Below are 26,999 nucleotides of genomic sequence, written 5' to 3'. Positions count from 1 at the left end.
TTGCTTGTTGAAACCACAACCCTCTGTGACTCTAACTCTTTAGTGTGTGCTGCACTGATGCAACTGACTGTGGCCGAAGGGCCTGTAACTACACTGTCTGACCTCATGTAATTCATGACCACATACCTCAGGAGGGCCCTTAATGTTGCAAGTTCATCATACTGCACCACTCTAGTCCAGTCACTCTCTGTAGATGGCTACTGCACACCTGTTTTCTCTCCTCAGACCTCCAGCACATCCTTCCTGACACTCACTTTCAGTTGTTGACTTGCTTCCTACTTCCCTAAGAAATTTGAAATGATTAAAAAGAGAACTTCCGTAGATGCCTGCCACCACATGTATCCACCTACCTGCACCTACACCCACATCTTCTGCCTTCCCTTACATTTCTGTTGAATTACCCAATGGCAGACTTCTGCTTGTGCACTGGATCCCATCTCTTGGCTGCACACTTACTCAAAGACATTACTCCATTACTTCTTTCTTTCTCCCATATATCACCAATTTTTTTGTTCTGTATTCTGTCATCTTTGTTAGCATGCAATGTCATTAATTTACAAATCTCAGAGAGCCCTCTACACCACTGCCACTGTCTGCTACTCACCCATTTCTTTGTTCCCCTCTGCAACCAAATGCCACAGAAGAGTTCTCGTTACTACCCTGTCTCCAACTCCTGTCTGCTAATTCTCTGAAACCTGCTCCAATAAGGCTTTTGCCCCCAATTACTTCACTGAAATTACATACAGAAAAGCCACCAAAAATCTCCACGATGCTAAATCCCATGCTTAATACTCTGTCTGCATTTTATTTAGCTTATCAATCAGAACATTTGACAGACCTGATGACTTCCTTTTTCTTGGTGTACTTCCTTTGCTTGGCTGGCAAAACACCGCATTCTTGATTTCCCTCATCCTTCCCTGGCCATTCCTCAGTGTCTCTTGCTGTTTCTTCCTCTTCTCTCTGATTTCTTTAAGAAGTGATGGAGGGCTCAGTCCTTAGCTGTCTCCTCTCTGTTTGCACTCATTCTCTTGGTAATATCATCCATTCTGGTATAAGCTTTAAATCCTCTTTCAAATTTATTTTTCACCTTTAACTTGAGAGTTATTCGCCCAAATGCCTATCCGGAGTCTCCACTAGGATGTCCTGCAGATCTCTGAAACTTAATAAGGACTGAATTGTAGTTCATTCTATTTCTGTATTTGTGCACATCTTTGCACTTATTAGAAAAGGCAGTGTAATGCTTCCTGAAATGTTAAGAAACTGATATTTTTTCCCCTCAAAACCTGTTCCATATGCACCTTTCCATTTTACTAGATGCTAACTCCATACTTACAGTTGATCAAGCCAAAAACGTGTAGCTCTGAGGGGAAAATATATTCCCAGCCCAGGGGAATTACCTTTGAAACTGAAATCAGTCAAAGGGAGAAATAAACTGGGGGGAGCCCATTTATTGCTGACCAGCAGTTGCTCACCTCTGCCCGCTCATGTCTCTCATGACCTGGCTGCAAAAAAAGACCCACCCAACTTCTCCGGCCCAGACATGCCCTCCTTCCCCCATGTAATCCCCTATTGATGCAGAGATGGACTGCTTCTCTCCACCCCTTGGAATAGCCTATTGATATGGAGAAGCACTAAGGCCAGGTGAGAGATTCTGGAAATATTGCAATTTTACCCACAACGTATATCCTTTTCTCTTATACCTGACTTCCCTCCTTCCAGAAAATACTCAGCGTTGCCTTCGATTTTATCCAGAATTATACCCTTTCTTGCTATTGCCATTGTCAGCACCCCAGTTCAAGCACTGCCATCATATTTCTCCTGGGTCATTGAAATAGCCTCCTAACTGGTCTCCTTATTTCTCCCTTTGGCCTCTAGAATCTGTTCTCAGCACAGCAGCCAGAGTGACTCCAAGTTAGATCCTGCTACTTCTTTCCTCAAAACTGGCAAAAGTTCCTCATTTCACAGAGAATGAAAGGCAAATATTTGCAATGGCCTAGACACCTGTACAATCTGGCCTCCTTTGGCCTCCACAAGTCATCTCCCCCCGCTTTTTCCCTTGCCTCACTCCTCTCCAGCCCTATTGGCTTCCTTGCTCCTTGTTTTGCACGTCCTGCAGCCACAGTCCCGCCTTCTGTGTGTCCCTCCGTCTTCCTTCTGCCTGGACACCCACCAGTGAGCCTCATGGCTACTTCCCTTGCCTCCCCAAGGTTTGCTCAGACAACACTCTCTCACTGAGCCTGACTGACCACTCTGGTTATGACTGTGACTCTCTTCCCCCCACCCATCCTGTACCTCAGACCCCCTCTCACTCTGCTCTAAATATTTTTCAATAGTTTTTAATCTTTTTTAAACACTATAGAATTAATTTGCTTATATTTTTGTTTACTATTTGCCTTCCACATTAAAATGTAAATTCCACAGGCCTGATTTGTCCATTGGCATTTCAGTGGCCAGGGTGAGTATAACACAAATTGGCTCTCAATATGTATTTGTTGAGTGAATTAATAACATGTATAATTTGAATGGTCAAATATGTACTCACTCATTGTTTTATAATATAATAAAAATACGTGTGTTTCTGAACAAAAATATATTTCCTATATTTTCCTCAGAATTTTCCTTGGTACTATGCACACTCTTCTCTTTCAAACACCTTTTCCCTTACTATAAGGTGAACACTCACAGAAGAAACAGGTATTTTAGAAACGCTAATATCTTTCATAGTTTATCATTTGCCTTATCAATGTATAGTTTTTCGCATTGTAAAACAATGAGTTGACTTACCTGGTAACGGGTGATACCTAGAAGACCAAATGATATCATTTGCTTTCTGAGACTGTGGAAGCTAAGAATAGTCCCCTAGGTGATTATTGGATTTTGAGGGTCACTCTTGAAGCCCTTCACTAATGTATGCTGATTACTTACCTATAGAGGTGGTTCCTTCATAAATTGACAGACACCTCTCTTTTATCTTTGAACTTCAGATCAATGTATCTGTTATGCCTGGGAAATTGTAAAAATATTAAGCGATGAACTTTCCTTTATTTTGTGCATTTCAAAAGCTATTTTCTCATGTTTTAAACCATACCATTATATCTAAATGTCTCATTGTACATAAGATCATTTGATAATTCACTTTTTTTTTTGTTCTTCAAGTTTACACTAAACATGGAGAACATGCTTACATGTTTATTTTGGAATGGCAGTCAAATAAAAACTTTAATTGTATCACTTTAACATTTTTTATTATCTCTTTAAGCACTTTTGAGAATATTTGTATGCACAATAGGTAGGATTTTCTGATCTTTAAAAATCTCTGTCATTAATAAAAGTGGGTGGAATAGACCTGTGGGAAAATAGCACTTACATAAACCTCAGCTAATTTGTCATTGGCTCAGTTAGAAACTTCCTTTTGCAATATAGTCTTTTGGATATTTATTAGTCTGAAAGAATCATACTGTAAATCATTCCTTGAGTAGGAAGATGTCAGCCAATATCAAAGAAAGAATACACTTAAAAATTAGCTAATGATAAAAGTTATTTCTTATGCAACAGTTGAACTATGCCAGGCAAATAATACCATCATAAATGACACCTCCTTATCCCAACCAACCCCGACACTGGCCTCTCTTAGTCCCTTTCTCTTACTTCATTTTTCTTTGTAGCTCTATCTCTGCTTGACACCAGGTACTGTCTCCACAAATAGAATGTATTTTTCTTGCTTATCTTTCTATCTCTCACATCCATAGCAATGAATGGCATACAATAGTCACTCAATAAATATTAGCTGAAAGACTGAATAAATGTCCAACACCTCATTTAATCTCTCAACCATGCTCATTGGTACTGTTACTACCACCAGTAAACGGAGGAGAGAACTGGAGTTTTCAGATTCTAGATGACTTCTTGGGGGTCATGCAGCAAATAAGTAGCAAGGACCCGGGTTCTTAGCTACTGTGCATATTGATTCAAGGGAAAAGAATGTTTCTGTACTTTACAACTAGCACCTGAAACTAAAAAGCAAAAACAAAAACTTCCCACAGGAGAAGAGGAAGATTCCTGCTGTGCCAAATGGAACAGCAGCTCCTGGGGAAGCAGAGCCCCACGGGGGACATAGTGGCCCTGAACTCCAGCGAACTGGAAGGTGAGCGGAAAGACCTTGTGTGGGATTTCGAATTTTATGTGTCAGGAGTTGCTGTTTTGAAATTTAATATTTTTTTAATACTTTGAATACCTACTCTTTTGGGGGGTGAAAATACCAATTCATTTGATTTTTCTCTAGTTATTACTGATTGTCATTACTATTAAACCAGAACAGTGGATATACCATTCCATTTTATCTTATTACCTAGTCTTTCATTTTGCTATGCATAAAATGCATTCACAGTTTCTCAGTATGAATCAGAAAACTGTCAGTTGTCCTTTCCAAAAGAGCCTGTCAAAAGTTTCAAGTTCAAGATGGAAATAAAAATAAACACCAAGAACTCAGTCTTATAGACCCTATCTCATTACATGCAAGTAGGATGTATATAATAGTATTTTTTATTTTTACGGCTGTAATTTGAAAGAGCTATATGATTTATTTTTCTAATCACACATCCTCGAAGAGATGAAAGCTTCAATTTATTTCTTAAAATGGTTCTTTATGGTTTTTTGACAGCTTGTCTCTCTCCAAGCAATGTGTGAGCAGAAAATCAGAAACCCTTGGGAGGGTCTCTCTTCAGGGAATTTGTGCACACAGCCTCCATTATAATTGAAGGCAACTGTGAAAGCTTTGCAGGATTGGTGCCCCCCTCCCTTTAAGGCCATTTCCTGTACGGTTTTCACTGTGTCCTCTAAGCTGGCTTTTTAGTTTCTGACAGCTCTGCCTTTAATTCTCTGTTCTTTCCCTTTATCTATATTTTGTCTCTGAGGAAATGTCCTTTAACATTTTCCTCAGGTTCCATACACAATTTGAGAAGGTTCAAACCATTTTTTTCCTTTTTCCTTTACTGAAGCATTGTGACTCCTGCTCGCTTTCATATTTTCAAATGCTGTCTTTTTATTTTTGGTGGGGTTTCTCTCTCTCTCTCTCTCTCTCTCTCTCTCTCTCTCTCTCTCTCTCTCTCTCAGGTATAACATGCCACCTAGTTTAGATGTTTTTCCAAGTTCACTTTTCCTTACTGCTTCCTGAATCCTCCCAGGTCACCAATGTCCGGTATCTTCGCTTCTCCAGTTCTTCCACAGATTCTGTTGCTGACATGAAGTGTCCGTTGCTCATCGGCTCTCCTGGAGTTGCTGGTGTCCATCCGGGCTGCTCTTGCACTGTTCTCTGCAATGACCTCCCACTTCCGGAATTAGATTTTTGCTGCTAAAAGCACGTTTATTACAGTAATATAATAGCCATTTAGACTAATATATACCCTGATAAGTAATTAATTAGAAAACAATGTCTAATAAAAACTGCTATCAAACCTATAAATGTTAACTATAATAGTTCATAACCATCTCAAATTCTTTTTGGGAGTAGGTGGGGTATAAATTATAAATGAATAGATTAGTAGATTAAATCAATTTTGAATTGTGACTTTGACAAGTTGAGAAATCATTTATAAATGATCCCCCAAATAAAAAAAATGCATGTATTTTGCCTAACACCAGGTAGGGGAATCTAAGATAATCTTCGTATGTGTGTGTTTCTCAGATTGTCACCAAGCTTCTCTGAGTTTTAAATGTCCATTTTCCAATTGAAATTTCATCCTTCTCAACCTCTCCTACTCCATATCCCTCTGGTAGAACCAATCACTAGGAAGACATGGTGACTCATTCACTCTCATAATAGTAAGATAGTTACTAATCCGTTAATGTTGTGTCTATGTCAGTCAGATTAGGGCAATTAGAAAGAACAGTCAAAATTTTTAGTTCTTTTGAAAATATACGTTTTTCAAGGCAAGCCACAATTTGTTTCTCAGGGAAACGATTGTTTTGGGAAGTGCTTCTTAGATTGTCAAATAAATATTCCTATTAGAAGTTATTTTTTTTGCATAAGCCAAGTATATTCAGCATATTGGCAGAATATTATAACATAATATAATTTTTTTAGCCTCCATGTAGGAACTTAGTCATAGCCTTATTAATTTAACATGACGTTTTTATTACATGGAGCACAAAGAACCTTTAGTAGTCAGGGGTTAAGTATGCATATTATTATCAAATGTCCAAAGAATAAAAATATCTGTTCATGAATGTTCTCATTCCTAAGTAGATTAAAAATTGTTCATCTTCATATTCTAGACAGCATTTCATAACTTAATACTTACCCTTCCCATGCACACTCCAAATCTTCTTTCAGTGTGCTTGTTGGATATATTTAGAATAAATGAATTTATACCAAGTAAGGTCATTATCATCTTGTGAGTGATAGATGTTGGAATATGTTTAGACAATACAGATCAGTTACATTTACCTAGGTTGGTTATTATAAGGTCCCCCTCTTAGTTTCCTAAAAATGAAAACAACTGTGGAACCTATCTGTCTCTACTAAGTTTTACTGTCATTCATAAGGCCATTTAGGTGCCTGCCTGGAACAATAGCTGGTAAGGAATATTTTTGGCACAGAGAGTAGGTAACTGGAGCCATGGTTAAACTCTACTTTTTCTCTCCAGGGTGATGTTCACTATTGGAGTATGTAAAAGCCAATTTACCCTCTCTCCTTCACTTCCTGCTATGCTACATGGGATGTAAACAATTAGAAAATACTACCAATGGTTGAAGGTAGTTGGCCTGAATTTAGGGATTGGCTGATACAGAAATGCAACAGAGACTGAAGTAATCATTAAATCTCATTATTTGAATTTTGGCATGAATAGCTCTGAACCTTGTGTGAAAGAACCTAGGATTGTTTGGTTGTTGACACAATATTTGGTTAGGAATTGGGTGACACAGTGGTGCAAAACCATCTCTGTAGATCATGATGATGCAAGGTTTATGTGAGCCTCATCTCTGCTGGTGGAAAACATACTGTGACCTGGCAACAAAGTAAATGAGCATTCTGATTTGTGTGTTTTTTATATTTGGATTTCACTGTTGTGTTTTTCCCCCTGTCTTAGGATTTTTGGGGGCCTTATTTTAGATATTAAAAGAAAAGCTCCATACTTCTGGAGTGACTTCAGAGATGCTTTCAGCCTGCAGTGCTTAGCATCTTTTCTATTTCTCTACTGCGCTTGTATGTCTCCTGTCATCACATTTGGAGGACTGCTGGGAGAAGCAACTGAAGGACGGATAGTATGTATCTTGCTTTTCTCTGAACTTTGAAACCTAGTTTTTAAGATTTGTAGTTAGATAAATGAGCATTTAGTTTCGGATTCCTTTATGAGGAGAGATTTGGTATATAGTCTGACAGACAAGCTTCATATGAATTTCCTAGCTGGCTAGGTGGAACTGCTAATCTAGGAGTGAAATATCTCAGGATAATTATTTCTTAGTCTTACACAAAGTTTTGACCTCATCCCTGGCCCCCCAGTCCTAGGCTAGCTTTGGGCACTGGTTCCTTTCCCATTTATACAGGCCGTGCTTATGTCCAGGCAGTTACCATGAATATATGTAAACTTTTAGAAAGTGAAATAAAAGCAAGACAAAGAAGGTAGGGAGGACACATCCCTATTCACTACCGTTCATATTCTGCTGACTGCCCGCCCCTTTTCTTATGCTCCCACCTGACATTCCTGGCTTTTCATAGCAAAGGAAAAAGAATATGTCCATGTATTTTGAGCATTCTTTCCCTAGTTGCACTGGCTTCCTGTCTAGCTTAGATAATGGATCATTTATATCTCCACACAGAGTGCAATCGAATCTCTTTTTGGAGCATCCATGACTGGGATTGCCTATTCTCTCTTTGGTGGACAGCCTCTCACCATATTAGGCAGTACAGGACCAGTTTTGGTGTTTGAAAAGATCTTGTTTAAATTTTGCAAGTAAGTGTTATATACTTGTGGCCCTTAGCCCCTTTCTGTTTCTCTACTGAATCTATACTTCTCCCAGCATCACATTTGGAGGTCTTCTGGGAGACGTGGAGGTGGCTGGTTTGATTCGGTTTGACATATTTGTCTCTCTGTGGAAATAAAGGAGAAGAAAAGATTTGTGTGTATTGGTATATAATATCCATAAAAAAATCGTATGCATCTCTAAGCATTGAAAACCCCCTTTTAGTTTTGGCCCCTTAAATGTTCTGAGTTTTTAGACAAAGTTCTGAGTTTAGATACTCATGGGATGTGAAGCATATTTACTTTCATTTCCTGAATTAGGCTTATTTCCATTTATTTAAAATGGCAACAAGCTGTTAGGTGACCTTCTTTCCACTGTTCTTTTCCCCCTTCTAGAGAAAATGGGCTGTCCTACCTGTCTTTAAGAGCTAGTATTGGACTTTGGACTGCAACTCTGTGTATCATACTTGTGGCCACTGATGCGAGCTCTCTTGTCTGCTACATCACCCGGTTTACTGAAGAAGCTTTCGCTTCTCTTATTTGCCTCATTTTCATTTATGAGGCCCTAGAGAAGTTGTTTGAACTCAGTGAAGCCTATCCAATCAACATGCATAATGACTTGGAACTGCTAACACAATACTCGTAAGTACCATTTCCTCTGTTGGCTATGGGGCTTTTCTTTTTATAAATATTGCTATTGTTATAAGAAATATGAGGAACTTACTCAGCAGTCAGAGTGCCTGAAATCCTGGACTTCCAGAATGGAGAAGGATTTTAAAAGTCATCTAATCAGCCATTCATCTGATACTTGAATTCTCATTCAAAAAATTCTGCTAAGAATATCATTTTGAAGTTCTATTTGTTGGGCATTCCTTATTAAGTAGACACTAAATCAAGGCTAATTTTAACTATACAGAGATTTTGGTTTTACAGAATATACATGGTTTTGGTTCCTTTAAAACGTTTGATTTGGTATAATCCAAAGAATCGTAACAGTGAAAATATAAGATTTTGGATTTAGAGCAATGAGGTAAAAGAGACTCATTGGGTCTAGATTGTACTAGCCTGATGTTTGAAAATATGATAAAAACATATATTAAAATCACTGAGTTGAAATGTAAATTTTCTTTTGAAACTTAGGACATTTATGAGAGTAACACCCAGGAATTGCCTATTGAAGATAAAATCACAGTTTAGGATTAAAGGCAGGATTGGTCTATTGTACTTCCTAGTTTTAGTGTGATAGCAGTTTGGAATTTCCTAAGGCCGTGTTTGCAGAGTATATGTGGATACTGTATTATGCCTTTCTTTGATTTAATTTTAGGATTTCTTTGCTTGTGTTTATGTATATATTTTTAAACAGCAAATATTTGAAGCAGTATGTTCTTTGTAAGGTAGTTAGAACCTTTGCGCCAACCACCAGTGCTCTTCTTATAAACTGCTTAGATATGACCTCAAGTCATTTGAAGATTTATTGTCTTTATTTGCTACTAGAAGAAGTTTAAATTGTTGAAATTAGGCCAAAATAGTGCAATGTTGCATTTTTTAGGAAGAATTACATAATGATATGCTGTTGAAACTAACCTGATTTTTAGTACTTTGAATTTTTCTTGGTCGTTGGAGATCTTTTGTCCACAGAGCACCTCTGTTTTAGAGAAGAAAAGCTAGAGTGGAAATGTAAAATAACTTTCCCAATAAAAGCAAATAGGGACGGTGCTGTGAGCAGGGTTCAGAAGTGGATGAAGGAAGTGTCAGGGACACTCAGAAAGTGAGCAGATGTGAAAAGCAGTTGGATCAGAATGAGGGAAAGCATTGCTACAGGCCTTCTCAATTATCTTTAGTTGAAAAGAGAGCAGGGCCACCTAGTTTTGATATCCTTTTTTGGGCCATTTAAAATTATCTTTGCTTGGATTTTCAAACCTAGTACATTCCAGGCCCTCTGCTAGGTGCTAGGGAAATCGTAAATAACAGTCTGTCCTCAATGAGATTCCAGTTTAGCAGGGAATGTAGACAAAGAGACAACACAGTGAAATAAGTGCTGGGTTAAGGGACTGGTACAGAATGCTATGGCACCACATCAGAGGAGTATGTAACCCGGATTTCAGGTTCAGGGATGACTTTCTGGAGGAAGTGACATAGAAGATGAAAAAACCGGAGTTAGGAAAGAACTGGGGAAAAGGGCAGGAACACATTTCAAATGGAAGGAATGGCATAGGATCGGATACAAAATTATACATTAATGCTTTGAAATATTTGTCCCATATCATATAGGGAGTGGTAAAACAAGAAATTGCTCAGACTTTATGACTGTGATATAACTTAAATTATGCTGATGAATACAAATAAGTTCTCCAAAAGAAACAACATGGAACACATAAAAGACGTAAAAGCAGAACTATTCTGTTTGAAGTGGTGGAGAGGCACCAGTTGTCTATACTTCCAGCTATTTCCTGAACCTTCGGTGGCATCTTCTAAAGTTCTTCAGTCTGAGGAACACAGTTTAAAACCCCCTGGTCTAGAAAAGGAAAGATCAGAAAAGCAAGGACTAAGCCCTGGATAATAGTGGCAGTGTGAAGGAAGAAGAATGGAAAAAAAAATGTGCCATTGATAAAAAATAAGAATGAGGCATTAGAAGAGAACCATGGATAATGTCAGATTGTAAAAGGCAAGGGGCTAGACTGTATCAGGAAATCTTTAGAGACAACGGTGGTATAGAAATCGAACAGCTGAAGCAGAAGAGATCACTTTTAACTTTAAGGAACAGTATTGGGTGGAGGGGGGATTGGCAGAAGTAGAAGCCAGTTTCCAAAAAATTAAGAAGGGAGTAGGTGATAAAGAAATGGAAAAAGTATGCACAGGTCCCTTTGATGTTGACAAGGAAAAAACCCATAGCCTTCCAGACAGGGCAAAGAGGCCCCAAGAACGGTAATTCCTAATAGAAAAGAGCTATGTGTGTTTGCAAATGAGCTTAGAGACAGAGGAATGATGGAAAGAGTGAGTAAAATGGGATTGCAACCTCCAGGGAGTCAACCAGTGATGAGATCAAGACAAATGGTGGGGTTAAGTAAGACAAATGCTGAGTGGATAATGTGAGAGCAAAAATAGCTTTGTTTGCCATGATTCCTACGTGTCATGGTGACCAAGAGGAGGGCACAGTTCCTGACTTTCTCAACGTTTCCATATTCCCCTTTTATCACTGCACTATTTACAATAGCCAAGATATGGAAGCAACCTAAATGTCCATCAGTAGATGAATGAATAAAGAAGATGTGGTACATATACACAATGGAATATTATTCAGCCATAAGAAAAAAACAGATCCTACCATTTGCAACAACACGGATGGAGCTAGAGGGTATTATGTTCAGTGAAATAAGCCAGGCGGAGAAAGACAAGTACCAAATGATTTCACTCGTATGTGGAGTATAAGAACAAAGGAAAACTGAAGGAACAAAACAGCAGCAGAATCACAGAACCCACGAATGGACTAATAGTTACCAAAGGGAAAGGGACTGGGGAGGATGGGTGGGAAGGGAGGGACAAGGGTGGGGAAAAAGAAAGGGGACATTACGATTAGCAAGTATAGTGCGTGGGGGGGACAGGGAGGGCTGCGCAACACAGAGCAGACAAGTAGTGATTTTACAGCATCTTACTATGCTGATGGACAGTGACTGTGAAGGGGTATGTGGGGGGGACTTGGTGAAGGGGGGAGCCTAGTAAACATAATGTTCTTCATGTAGTTGTAGATTAATGATACCAAAATAAAAAAATAAAAATAAAAATAAATAAAATGGAAAAAAAAATCCCTACAAGTTTAAGTTAAAGTTATGCTTTAATCACAGTGTGTGCATCTGAAACCTAACTGTTTGAAGGCTGAGCAGGAATATGTTCTATGGCCTAAGGTGCCCTTCTCAACCCAAGTCAGGGAGGTAGAAGGGATGGGAAGACTGGTTCATCCTGATGAGCGGTGACGTTTTAGTGTCACCTGGCACTGAAATGGTTGTAAGAGAAACAGGGAGAATAAACCTCCTTGGGAAATGCAGTGCTGACCAGGTACCCTGCTGCACTGTCTTCACTTTGGTTTTCACCCCATGATTCCTTGGCTTCTAGTACCACGCGTGTTGTATACATGAATCTGATCTGATGGCAATAATGGTGTTGCCATTAGCTGCTCTTTGGAGAAACAAAACCCATCTTTCCTGCTGTGCATATAATGCATAAATTTATTAGTATACTTTTAATCATGTACATTAAAGAAAATAAAAGTTATTGCTAATAATAATGGCTTCTTTAATATAGTGTATAAACACACACTTCTGCACAAAGCATTTTCTGTTTCATGAAGTCCCCATGACACTTTTGGTGATTTTCTTGTCATTGTCCCTGTTTTTAATCAGTTTTAAAGTGTCATTGCACTCATGCTCACCTGGTTTTCTCCTGATGTTGCTGGCTCCATGCTTTCACAGTTTGTTTGAGAAAAATTTTTAGAAAATGTCATAGCTAGGATGCCATATATCTAACAGTGCAATCTCTGCAAATTTAATTGCCCGTGTTCCCACATATTTTGTTTAGGTGTAAGATATTGAAAAAGAGGCATCATATTTAGGATCTACATTTCATATATTCTCCTAGTTGGGGATCCTATATTCAGCGTTCTTGAAATTCATAGTTTTACTAATCAAATAACAAAATGTCTTCAATTTTTTTTAAAAGACTTTCCTAGTTCTTCTGGCATCCTAACCTTATAATGTGATAGTATGTAGACCTTATATTTGAAGCTATACGCTTTCCTTTCATTGTGCCAAGTGCAAGTGTCAACATAATCAACTTCGTTTCAAGAATATATATATTACACCAGACGATCAAGCTGAATATGTCAAGTTAGCAATAAGTAATGAGTTTGTGGGAATAACTTTTTCTAGGTTGCTTGGATTGTAACAAATGGCAAAAATAGAATAAAGCATTCTGTTTATGTAAGATGAAATGCTCCTTCAATATAAAATAATCTAAAGCTTTGAAAGATGGCTAGCTAAAGAAAGATTGGAGTTGTATTAACTCTTTTCCATTGGCTGGGTCAAAAGCAAAGAGCCGGGTCTGACTATTACTCTAGATTCCAATATATTAGACAATAGTTAAATAATAATTACCAAGCCATTAGAAAGAGTGATCTCACTACAAGGTTATGGGAAGTTTTTTGTTTTTGTTTTTGTGTTCCTATCTCTCTGTTGTTTTTTCCAATACCCAACCTTCCACATAACTCAGGACAGTGATCTATTCTGAATAAATGTTATTTACTGATTGACACTATACTCAGAAAGGAATATTATTTCTCTTATCTCCTCAACTGGTTTCGGGCCTACTTTAAAGTAGAAAACATGTAACAATTTTATACCCTATAGTCCTAGCCTAATATTGTACATATAGCAAGTGATACTTAATGCATATTGATTAACTGAACATGTTGTAAAATAATTGACATCTCCTGACTTGACATGGTGACTGAGAAAATGATTGACATGACTGACAATCTTGTTTGTCAAGTAAAGACAATTGTGCTCTTAACACTGCCATAAAAGATTTCAACTAGAAGTTTTGAATAAACTTGAGATGTTATCTTAATGTGGGATAAAGATGTACAAATATGGATCCATAAAACTAGTTCTGACTGAAAATTTGAGAGGATGTCAGCATGATGAGGTCATCTGGAAGAAAGAGGAAGGCAGACTGCAACTACAGCGGAACTCCAGAGGTTGATTAGTGATACATGGAGGAAGGAGATGGAAGGTAAATTCTCATAGCTCATTGACCTGTCAGCACTCACCACTCAATAAAGCATAAAACTCAGATTTAGAGAAACCCTTCTATTTACATGATGAAATTTATCCAGAATGCTTGCAACATAACTTTATGTTTGTATGTGTTCATTTGTATAATGTATGTGCAACTCCACCAGATTAATCTCTGTAATGCTAGGCCCATGACTGTCAGACACACCTTTGTACCCACTGTACTAGTAAAGTGCTTGGCACATATTGTAAAATGAGCGTGTCGGTGGATATTTCTACATTTCTGAAAATACTTCTTACAACTGATACGTACATTTAATAAGAGCTTTTTTCTCCCTTAAAAACCAATATTAAGAAAGTGGATTATATGACATCTTAGAATCAAGTAAATATAATAGTAGGCAATCAATAAGTGATTATTTAAAAAATAAACTTCTGGAAACCCACGTCACTCTTGATTAACCCGAACCCTTGCTATCCTTGTTTTCCCTTCCTGTTTTTGAACTAAATTTTATTTCAATGGTAAAGTCTTTTCTCTAGTAGCAATAGTATCCAGTACAAGTTTATTACCTATTTTATCCTCACTGTTCCTAATGGATTATGAGTCATTTATGTATAAGATTAATGGCTCGCTATTTTTTTGTCTCCAGAGAACTAGCGGGTGGATAGATACCATAAGCCTTTGTTAAGGGTCTTTCAACAAAGTTACAGATCCACCATTAGCTATTTTCCTTCTCTATAACTATAGATTTGAAGACCTTGAATAGAATTATTTTTCATACTTTCTTGTCAAATTGTCCTCTGTGAAAGGGCAGAAATTTCCATGAGCATCCAATATGAGGAGAGTGCTAAGCAGGCGTTGGTGGTTTCTTCTTTAAGATGCATTGAACGGCCACCGTTCATGTGGCTGTGCCTCAGATATATAGCATTTCATTCACTGAGATGTGATGACCACTTTCAGAATTCACAATTTTTGAATTACTGACCCCATTTCTCTTTATTTTCTGAGTTGACCCAGATTTAAGGATGTATTCTAAAATATTTAAAGTAGAATATAATGATGTTTTAATTTACATTAAAATGCCTCAGAGTAGACACTGTGGATGTTAAGTTGCAACCATGGGCAGATAGTATCTTTGTCAGGAGTCAAAGCTCCAGGCGTGCTTAGCTAACATTAAAGCAGAGAACCTAAACTCCAGAATGGGTTACTCCAAACCCATCTACTGCCTACATCTCAATGAACTCTAAGGCTTATTAAATGTCAGAAATGAATTTCATTGTTGAAAGTACTGGCTTATTAATCAGTGCACTGAACTGCACTGGTAAAATTAAAGATAATCAGTTTGAACTAAATGAAATGAAAACACAGATTTTAATATTTGTGGGATGCAATGAAAGTAGTGCTTAAAGGGAAATTTATAACATTGACTGCATATATTAGAAAAGAAGAAGTATCTAAGTTAATTATCAAAGTATCAACCTTAAGAAACTAGAAAAAGAAAAGCTAATTAAAAGTAAGCAAAAGAAAAGAAATAATAAAAATGAAGGGAGAAATCAATGAAATTAAAAACAGGAAATCAATACAGAAAATCAATGAACCAAAAAACTGTTGCTTTGTAAAGATCAGTAAAATAAATAAACCTGTAGCTCGGCTAACTAAGAAAAAAAGAGAAAGGTTACAAATTCCTAATATCAGAAATGAAAGAGGGGATGTTGCTAAAGATCCCATGGGTCCTTTTTATTAATAAGATAAGAAAGTAATACTATGTAGACTATGCCCACAAATTCGATAACCTAGATGAAATGGGCCAATTCCTTGAAAGATGAAATCTGCCAAAATGCACACAAGAATATATAAATAACCTAAGTAGGCCTGTTTAATTGAATCATAATTAAAGAAATCGATCAATAATTAATAATTTCCAAAAAAAGAAAGCACCAGGCAACAAAAATATTGTGCTGAGAACACAAAACTGTAAAAAATAAAGTCAAAAAAAAAATTAAAGGTGATTAAAATACATGATACATAGGAATCTAACAAGTGAGTCGTGTGGCTTCTAATCCTAGATATTGCACTTGAAGCTTAGTTCCTAACTGATTCATTGTCCAGACATTTTTGGTGACTGGTGATAGCTGCAACATTACCAGAACCCTGTATATGGAAGATTCTAAGATCATTCTTGAATGAACCTTTCATGAAAGATGAAGTCAAAATATCTAAAATAAGAAAACTTGAGTTTCAAAGAACTGGTGAAACAGGTTATAGGAAGTGTTTTGCCACATTTCCCAGTAAATGCTTGTTTAATGTTTATGTCTGTATGTGCAACTGAAAATACAGCGTCCCTCATTTTTGCCTTCTGAGACATATTGGAGCATAATTAGCCTATAGTCTGTGAGATCATCAGCTTCTTGATATTTCTTCTAATTGCTGAAATTTTAAAATTTCTTTAAAGCACTGTTTCTCAACTACTGATTCCCATATAAACAGAGGAAAGCAGATAAAGCTTAAATAAGCAACCCAGTTTTCTTTTTTTAAATCAAGTATTCATAATAAAATATCCTCCAAAAATTCCACTGGATTTTTATATCCTTAAAACCCATAGTAAATGAAAACATAATGAATAATAAAAGCATGTAGATATTTGACAGAACAGAAATACATAGCTATAAAAAGTTATGAACCATTACTCTAGCAAGTACCTAACAATTTCAGTTAAAATAAGTTTGTTAATGTTCTAATTCCAGGAAAAGTAACAATTTTTCTTTTCAAAGACCTTTATTTATGTATTTTTGAGTTTTTAAAATACTGTGTTTTATTTATGAAGATGTTTTATTTTTTTATTGCTATAAAGTTGGTGTACAATGTTATGTTTCAGATGTGCAACACAGTGACTGGATAATTATATGCATTACTAGATGCTTCCCTCAATAGGTGTAGTTACCCCAATATCCTACCAAGTTTATACCGTATTATTGGTTAAATTTTCTATGTTGTACTTCCATTCCTATGTCTAATTTATTTTACTCAAGGTCCTTTTAAATATTTCACTTTATACTTTCTGAAATCTCATGGAGCAGATAAGATTTATTTAATATTAATGTTTGAGTTAATGACTAATGACTTACCAGTAATCAAAACATAATGAAGATTAGAATCCACTTAATGTTATGGTTTCTCTATTAGATAGTGTTATCTTGGTCTGCCACCTGTAGGGCAGATTGCCATGAATTCTTCATGAGATTAATATAACAGCAGTGTTGGCACTTTGTATATGATTTCATAATCTTGCTCAGGGTATCTGCCATTCTTATTGGGAAATTTTGAGCAAATTATTCTCATTCACGTAAAATGCTGCTACATTATTCATTCATTTCTACTTTGCTGAATATTTCAAGTATCACCACTACATACTTTATAGTATTAGCCATGCTAAATGAATGCTTAGAGACATTGCTAATAACATGTTTTGGAGAAAGAAACACTTCCCTTTAACTATGGAAATTAATATGTTAATTGCTCTGAACACTATTCTGCCTAGGTATTTATAGAACTAGCGAAATTCAGTTAGCGTAGCATATTTTTCTATTTATAAATGCAATTCTTGATACTATAAGGTATGTAGCTTATGCATTTTATTATTTAAAAAACAGGAAAACATCAAGGGAAGAAGTATATATTGCATGAAACTCTGGGAAGGAAAACTTTATAAAAACATTCTATGGCTATAGCTCTTAGCTGCAGTCAAAACAGTTTTTTCCCTACTACCCAAAAGCTATCTTTATAAATACTCTGTCTGGAAGACTGTTCAGGTATTATCCGAAGGGTAACAAATATGTTCTGTAAACGAATCCTCATTGCTGGTCTCAGTGAAGCTTGTATATAAGCGAGTTCTGCTGCTTTGCTCACTTCATCACATGGGTACCTGGTGTCTTTTCGGCCTATCAGAACTTTCTCTAAAGATAAATAATAGGAAGCTAATTTTATTCCCCCAATTTTTCGTTTTGATATCTAAAAGAATGAAACAACCATGGTAGAATTTTTTTCAGTTGCAAGAGCAGTTTTATAGAGGATAAGAGAGGTGATCCTGCTCACCCTGGGATCATGTCACTGGGTGTTGTAGGCTGATTTGCCTTCCCTTAAAATTCGTATGTGGAAGCATAAACCTTTCGTGCCTCAGAATGTGACTGTGTTTGGAGTTAGGGTCTACTGCCTTCCTGTTGCCTTCAAAGTGTTGTGCAATCTGTTCCTCCATACCTTTCATTTCTTCCTCAACTACTTTTTCCCTCTGCTCCAGCCACACGGATCTTGCCTTCTCTTAAACACACTTCGCATGTTTCTGGGTTATATGAAAAGTGTGTATTTTAACTTCATAGGAAGCTGCCAATATGGCTGTACCATTCTGCGTTCCTATCAGCAATGTGTGAGAGGTTCCTATCGCTCTGCATCTTCACCAGCGCATACTGTCCTGCTTATATATAACCGTACCTCTACCTATCAGGCTAATTTATTGTCTGTTCCCCTCCCAGAGTGATTGGTTCATGAGGGGAGGCGATTTAGTCTGTGTTGATCACTGCTTTCCTAGTGTCCAGATCAGTTCCTGAAACAAAACAGATATTCAATGAATATTTGTTGCATAAGTGAATGAATGTTGAACTAATTACACCTCCATTTAGAGCTAAAAAACAAACAGGGGCTCAGAAAGGTTTATAGCTTACCCAAGTGAAAGAACTGGGACTAAAACTCAAGACATCTAGCACTTGGTTGACCACTTGTGACACTGTACTGCATTATAGGCCACTGGTTTGCCCAAAATTATTTTTATGATGATTACATAGGCTATGGGAAGTTTGGATACATTTTAAGTTTATTTAGGTCTCTTAGATATTACCTTCAAGCAGTTTTTAATTTCCAACAGGAGGTATAAAATCTAAAAGTAGAGGATATGAATAATATTATACTTAAGAGGTGAGGTGGATTCTTAACTTTAGAGTTTGTTAGAGCATAAAAGTGCTTATTTTGATTATTAACAACTTCCCATAAATAGATATTTGACAAGGAGGGAAAAAAATCTTGGTTAGAAATAAGTTTTACTATATCACATTGAAGCCCTACTTCATCTTATTATTTTTAAGATCTGGAAGGATACCTACAATATTTATGACACTTTGGGGACAGAAGAAAAGTTTGTAAGAAAATAGGCTTATTTTCCTTGCATATTTTAAAGTGTTCAACTGGCAATGTATGCATGCCTTGTTTTGTAATTTCTTTCTAAGAATTAGTGTTATGATGTGAAATTTAAGCCCCATGGCAAGTCCTAGGAAGAACTAATGAGGGCAAGGTGGGGCTCATCGAATCAGCTTCCATGTATTCAAATTTATTTTATAATTCAGAAAAATAGCAACCTATAAAACTCAAAGGCAGAATGGAGCAAAACATTTAAGCTACAATAAGTAAATCTGCCATTCTGTTCATAAATTCTCTTAGTCACTCGGCTCATTCCTTCAACATCCATTGATCTCCTCTGTATAGTGTTAGTATTGATAGTATGGAAATGACTATTATATGTTCTCCGCTTTCAGAGCTCAGTGGTTATCAAGAACCATATCAAGATGTGCTTTGCATATAGTGGCTACACAGAGAGTATTTCTTGAATCAATAAAAAGGAGGCAAATGATTGCAATATGGCATAATAAATATTTATACCAGATATATGTATATCCAGGGAATGAAGTAACAAACTACCCTGGGAAGCTAGAGCATTCACAGAAGAAGTAAACCCGAAGTTGCCACCCTCTCTGCTGTACCTGCCACTTGAGTTTATCATACGTGGCATATCTGTGTTTGCCTCTCTCTTCATTGTCTCTCCGGGTTCTGCACCAGCAGGTCATAATGGGATTGAGGGCACTTAGGTAGATAGAATGGACCTCCTGGGGGCAATTGGCAGAGGTTCTTAAAAATTGTAATAAATTTTATCTGGTAAAAAGGCCGTTGGTGATAATGATAAAGCTCTGGGAAGAATTATGTGATAATAGATTAGAAGGTGATCATAGGAAGTAAAAAAAAGAGCAATACACTCAGTGTGAAAGGTGTTGGTACTGATTATTGACTCAGACAATGGTAACGGGAAGAAAGCACACAAACTGGAAAGAGGAAGAAAAGCAAAAATTGGAAAGGCTTCACTCATTCAGCGAGTGAGTAATTATGGAGTGCCTCCTAGATTATATGAGCTATCACAGAAAGTTTGCATACATGATTTTACTTAAACCTCATATTAACCTGTGGAACAAGTGGTACCCCCACTTTACAGTTGACCCGTCTGAGGCTCCAACAGGTGAAGTAAGTAATTTGCCCAATAACGCATAGCCTGTGACTGGTAAGTGAGGGTCAAACTGGTGCATTTGGATTCAAGGTCCATGAACTTCCTCCTACAACATAATAGTAATAGTAATTGTAAATAATAACAGTAAAAGACTATCATTATTATAAACTCCTTAAAGGCAAGGGGCTACCATATATTTCTCTGTATCTTCCATAACACTTAGCATAGACTCTGTACAAAGTAATTTTAAACCACTAAATTAATGAATGAACAAACATGACTACCTGCTATGGTCCAGATACTTTGACTATAAAAGTGACACCGTACATGGGGTCTCTGCCCCTGTGGGGAATATTATCTATTGAAAGAGCATAATATATGTTAAATATTATACAAATAGGTACTTATTCTAGTTGACATAAGTGCTATCTCATAAAGGTACAGAGTACCATAGAAGTGAGTAATACTCTCCAACTACTGGAAGCCAAGGGGAGGATATGGCTATTTGAATGGAGATAAAATTCAAATAAGAAAAGGTTTAAGAAGAATTTAGTGAAGAGAGCATTTTTGTTTTTAGTATTATCTAGTAGTAGTGGTGCTTTATAAAGTTACTTTACATAGTTTTGAAGCAGTATTTTCTTCTCAATATAATATAGCTATAAAGTTTAAATAAAAAGTATAAATACTTAGAGAATCTCTTCTGAGAATAGAATTCAAAATATGGAAATGTACTCATAAAAGACTTATCATTACTATTTAAATAGTCATCTTAATAGAAACAAATTAAATGTTTAATAAAGAATAAACTGTGTGACACCATTAAAAATGAGAACTCTGAAGGGTAGTGGGACATGGAAAATGTTCACATTATAGCACTATATAAAAAAGATGAAAAACATTGTATGCCTATAAATATGTTGAAAATATACATGAGAAGATAAACTGAAACAAATATAGCAAAAAATTACAGTAACTGGTGGAAATACAGTGAGAGATTTCCTTTTTTGTTTTTTAATTTTATAAATATTCTGTGGTGTGGCTTTATTATATTGACAATTCAAAATGTTTTTTTTGAAAAAGAAAAAAGAATAGGCATAAAAACATGTTTGACTTCTACAGATAGATCGTAATTCTCTGCTTTTATGCTTTATATTAATACCTAACTTGCTAGATAGCACTCCGGGGGCTAATTTAGTCAATAATGAGACTTCAGAAAAATGAATCACAAACCATTACTGTTCAGTGCACACAGGAAGGTACTAATAATAACTACAAGGCAAAGGAAGAGCATCTGCAACCCAGAAACTAAAATTAGTAATAATGTTGAAGGGAGTTCTACCAAATTATGTTATCCAGAAGACAGCCACAGGCTCCCCTCGTGCAAGGAAGACTGATCACCTCCATTAGCCTTGAAACAAAAGCAGAGATTTCTGGATGAGGGCATTTAATTACAATGTTTATCTAATCGCTCTGTAGCCATTTATAAAAATAAGATCGCTTGGAGCACATGCTTTTCTCTGGGCAGTAAAGCATAGTAGAGGATATGTGTGGTGCAGAGTGTATTTTAAGCTACATAATCCAACACAACAATGCATATTATTGATATTTCACACTGGTGTTTTAAAAAATGTGATATAGTGCATATACTGCCTGTTTTTTGCCTTTGGATAGTTGGACTTTCCAGTCTGTAGGCTGGTGGTAGCAACAGTTATAATAATAACAATAACAACAATGATGATACCTGACACCCACTTAGTATTTTTTACTTATGCCAGACCCTCTTCTAGGTGCTTTTACTTATACTAACTCACTTTACCTCTACAAAGCCCTGTGAGGTTGGTTGCTATCATTATCCCACTTAAAGAGAACTGAAATTTAGAGAGGTTAAGTAACTTGTCTAAGTTCACTTACCTAAGTGCTTGGATTCGAATAATATAGGAAGGAACTCTGGCTGGAGAGTCCAAAGTTCACTGTCCTAGGCACCAGGCTATCTTATGTACCTGAAGATTTATTTTTTATTAATACTTCAATCTTATGGCCAGAGTCACTAAAAATCATTTTGGATGAAATTAACATAGGCTCTTATTCCAAACTCATTCTCCATCTTTGCACATTGCTGTCTTTAATTTTTCTTTCTTTTGCTTTTTTCTCTTTTTTTCTTTCTGTAGTTTTAGATTTGAGCTATTTGGACTCAGTCCATCAGTATAGGTGAAAACAGGAAAGTGAGATTTGCCCAATAATGCAATTAAAGTAATAAATCATTTTTCTTGATTTATTTATCTAGAATATCTGCTTTTGATGTTTAAGAACAGACTATCTAAATAGCAAGAGCCTTCTTTGAGCCAGAAAGGGTTGGTGCAGAGATCTTTCTCAAACTTCCTGGAGAAGCATGCTACCTCTGAGAACTACCTGCTGAGAGTTCAAATATCAGACGTGCAGGGGCAGGAAAGAACAATGATTTATTTGGCTATATATGATACCTGTGATGTATAAAGTAGGTCTTTTAGGTTAAACAACATATTTTTTTCTTTGGAATTGATTTAGGGATGAGGAATGTTACAAACCAGAGACAGGCCTGGCAAGGAGGCATAACATGCATACACACCCAGTTACAGACCCGACGCTCCAAAACTGTCTCCCCTGTGAGCTTGCCATTTTTATGCCAAATTTCTTAGTACCTTCAGAAAGTCACTGCTGAAGTGTAACTGTATCCCAGGAATGGAGTAGCACATTGTGCGGTTGTCCTCACTAATACAGCAAGTCACCAGGAACAGAGGCCCCGGCCTGGAGCGAATGCGACACACAGCAAGCAAAGAGAATGGAGAAGGGACGCCAGCCTGGTGGCCAGGTTTAGATGAAGCTATGAGAAATAGGAGTCTGGACAGTTGGGCCCAGGGAAGGGGTGGTGGTGTGGTTGTCATGATATGAGGGCAGGGCTGCAGGGTGTTTGGGGAAAATATCTTAAAGGAGAGGGATCCTGAAAAGGGAAGCTAAGAACACCATCCAGGAACGTGTAGATTAATGTATTCTGCGGCCGTCTCACTCTTCAGGCTCTGCTGATGGAAATGGCACCGAGTCACATCTCCAAGTACATCGTAGCTATAGAGCAGAGGTTTCAGGGTCAAGCAGACCCGGATTCAAATCTAATCAATATGGCCTTGGATAAGGTATCCAACACTTAGTTTCCTCCAACTAGAAGATACAGAAATCAAACTATTAAACTAGAAAAGAAAGTGCCTCCTGCCATGCATATGGTAGCCATGTGCATGTCCTGTCTATATGCACAGAGGTACCGCAGCTAGAGAAAGCATGTGTGTACGCATGCATACACACACACGCTGCAGAGATGTAGTCAGGTATCTACTGTTACCTTCACCCCTTTTGTGTTACTTCTGCTAGAAACTTGCTATACATGCTCCATTTTACATTTTAGTTTGCTTTTATCATATATAAATTTACTTTCACTCAATTTTCAGAATATTCAAATGATTCAAATTATGGCATTGGGCTTTTTTCTCCTGAAGTACATTAGCAGGATGACCAACTTGGAGAATTCTAATTATTAGTGACCTAAAAAGTCGAATGTTTTCCTCCTGATGTCACAGATTCAGACAACATATTACTGATTTACTTTAACAAGAAAGAGACAATTTTTCCTAACTAATGATATTAATGGTTTTCCTTTGGGCAGCACTACTCCACAATAGTCCTTTGCATTATCATTATTTGAATTCATGACAAGACTGGGTAAGGATTTGAGGGAGTTCTGTATGTTCAGATGACTTAAACCTGACTCATAGCATATATACCTACCTGGGCAGATATCTGAAATAAGAGTCAGCTAGTTCTGTTAAAGTTAGACTAGAAGTAAAACAATATTAGGTAAAAGAAGTCTCCTTTGCCCATTCCACCTCTCATGGACTCATTTGTAAAAGGAGTACAGACCAGAAATCCTGTGCCACACTAGATCCTTTCCATGGTAGAAGCCTGGGGAAGGGATTTGAGGCTTCTCATTTTTAAATGAGGACAAAAATACCTGTCCTTCCAGTCACAGGAATGACTTGTGGATTTAAGGAGATTATATCAAAATGCTTTATAACCCACATAACAGTTATATAATGATAACTACACGTTTTGAGCATCTACTAATTTCTAGGAATAGTACTGGAAGCTTACATGCATTACAGTATCTCGTTTCAGCCTCGGCATAGCCCTGCCCAGTTGTTAGGATTGTACTTGTTGTATAATGAGTTAATAGAAGCTCAAAAAGCCTGTGATTTTGTCAGGTCAAATAGGTTTGAGAAGGGTAGTCATGATTCAGCTCAATATTACTTTAAAATTGAGGCTTTCATTTTCTTTCCACTCAGAACTACGGCAACGGCATTACTTAATGTCCTTAAGCACGGGAGGCGGCATTAAGAAAAGGGAGAAAAAAACTCCCTGAAAAACAAAACCTGCTGCTTCAACAAAGCTGACGAAACACCCTGACAAAATCAGTGCTTATATTTTAGACCACCTGAGAACCCCTAAGCTTCACACAGTTTAGAAATCGTTTTTATTTATTGTGCATAAAGTTAAAAGGGAAAAATAGGTGTTTTAGATGCAAGAAGAATATGGTGTTGGGGAGGAAAAATTTTCCTCTGCCTTTCAGGGTTCTTGCAGCTGGTCTAAGAATCGAATTATCATGAGACAAATTAATAGGAGAAAATAAACTTTAATTACATATATACAGGGAATCCACACAGACATGAGATTCCAAAGACAATCAGACGAAATGAGGCATATATGTCATCCCAAACTGAGGAGAAGTGGATAGGTATCTGGAACTTCAAAGGAAAAAGGAAGCAATAGCAGGAATGTGGAAGAGCAAAGTTTGGGTAAACAAATGTTTGCTGGGCCATACAGAAACTATGGGACACAGAGAGGAATTTTTATGAACAGACTTTGCTAAATTCCCCCTTGTCTACCACCCCCTAGTTTATTTTTTAATGTAGGTATCTGTGGTAACAGCTCTCTTCCTGCAGCAGGTCCTCCATCTAAATCCTTTTTATGCAGTTAGGGAGAAGGTGAGAGTTCCTTTCTGAGTCTCTTGGGCCTTGATTGTTTTTAGCTCAACATAATCTGCACGCCCAAGTGGCACATCTTGGGCAAGCCTGCCCTTGTTCCCTACAGTGGTATGCCATCCCGGCCAGATTCCAAGCTTAGATTTTTAATATGTTCCATCCTACTCATATTATCAAGCATATACACAAACCACAACATGAAATAGGAAAAACATAAGGACTTCCTTCGCTTTTGGAAACAGATGGGAAACAACAAAGAATTCTTTCCAGAAATGCAGGCAAATCATTTTTTTTCCATAATAGTTAATATGCCTCTTTTAGGCATTAAGGTACATTTATGTTTATAATCTAAATAAAACTATATTTTTACTCTTTACAAAAATCAAGTCTCCCAGTAAAAATAGTATAATTCACCACACTGATCTTTAAATTCCATTACTAAAACTATTAAGTATACACCCCAATTCCTAACCTCTCAGAAGATTTTTCATAATAGGTTTTAATCATTGGAATGAATAATTGTTCAGGAAAGCAGCCCTGCCTCGTGCAATATCATTTGGTAGTCAACACTCTTGTTTTCCAGTAAAAGGGATATTTCATGAGCAGAAACATTGAGATTTTACCAATGAAAAGAATGTTTCTGAGCAAATATATCTTAATAGGTTGATCACAGATCTGGGGTCTTCACTTCTCGTAGTAGTGCTGCCAGACACAACTGTGTCAGGCCTGTGTTTGCATATGGATAATAGCGTCATGACCCACTTCACCACTGACCTCTATGTCTAAAGCCAGGAAACTGGGTTCTCACCAATGAACCTTTGGCATCATCTCTTCCATAAGTTTCTGCCCTCCAAACCCAGGTTCCACTGGCATAACCAAGGCCCTATCTATCTGGTTAGCCCATGGTGCTAAATATTCAACTATCATTTCTAGTTTGATGGCCAGTCCAATCTTCATCCAATTCTCCCAAATGTCTTTAATCAAAGCCCCTGGGTTCTCAGTGTCCTCAAAGTGAAAGGAATGTTGGTTGGCTCCTACTGAAGCTATTGGCTTTTCTGACTGTTCCAGCCTGGACATCATCCTATGCATGTCAAAGAAAGGATCCTGGCCTAGTTTGGAGACTGTACCACAGAGTGACCGAAGGTGATGTTCTAAACAAAATACCCATCTGGTACATCCAGGTGCAGATAATTGGCCCTGGAGGCCAGCATCTTTAGGTTCTCAGCCCCCAATTGGCCCCATTGCTGTTGAGGATGGATGCGCCGGTCTTGCAGCTGGACACCATGGTACCAGTTCCCAAGAGCCAAGTTACCCCATGGGACCCGTGGCAAGATGAAGGCATCAGAGCCTGATTTGTTCTTTTTACTTTTTAAAAATGTGTTAGTACTTTAATCCTTAAACAGTTACTTAATTTTCTTTTGAAATGATGATTAAATTTCCCTAGGATAAATAAAAGTAAAGGCGTGAGTTATAACTTTAAAGAATTTATTTTAGAATCAATTTTCTTAAGTTGACTTGCCTATTATTCAAATGAGCCAGAACTAGCAATTCGCTTTGTTTGTTGTTACTTGGGTTGCGTGAAATAACAGAAGAGAGGGTTTGTGTACTGATGTTGTAATTGACAGCTTAGTATTTCTCTCCTGCATTTAAAGAGAGCCACCAGGGTCATGTCTATCTTATTTAATAGTACAGTTAGCATGAAGTCTTGAGTGACACTCATTAACTTTTTATTGAGTAAATTACGCATTGTGTAAATTGCCTTCTTGACTAAACTTTCAATGAATCCTTTTTCCTGTGTTGTCACACATACAGAACAAAACATACTGTAACCTGAGTTTCTCTGAAGAAATAGCCTAAGACAGAGACTTC

General features: G+C 37.1%; 1 protein-coding gene and 1 pseudogene across 6 annotated transcripts in view; one reads left to right on the top strand and one right to left on the bottom strand.

Moving 5' to 3' along the window:
- The window catches only part of SLC4A10 (solute carrier family 4 member 10), a 268,072-nt gene that overhangs the window by 190,621 nt on the left and 50,452 nt on the right, over positions 1-26,999 (top strand). For all 6 annotated transcript variants that reach the window (XM_036884247.2, XM_036884246.2, XM_036884250.2 and 3 more), the window contains 4 exons: positions 4,044-4,144; positions 7,089-7,263; positions 7,819-7,952; positions 8,358-8,603. In XM_036884247.2, the coding sequence (XP_036740142.1) occupies positions 4,044-4,144; positions 7,089-7,263; positions 7,819-7,952; positions 8,358-8,603 (656 nt within the window). The remainder of the gene's footprint in view (positions 1-4,043; positions 4,145-7,088; positions 7,264-7,818; positions 7,953-8,357; positions 8,604-26,999) is intronic.
- On the bottom strand, positions 25,542-26,415 carry LOC118911825 (ribulose-phosphate 3-epimerase-like; annotated as a pseudogene).

This window comes from Manis pentadactyla, chromosome 8, assembly GCF_030020395.1.
Source record: "Manis pentadactyla isolate mManPen7 chromosome 8, mManPen7.hap1, whole genome shotgun sequence".
In the NCBI taxonomy this organism is placed as follows: Eukaryota; Metazoa; Chordata; class Mammalia; order Pholidota; family Manidae; genus Manis; species Manis pentadactyla.
Note: the sequence above shows the minus strand (reverse complement) of the source record. Positions and strands in the feature narration are given on the sequence as shown.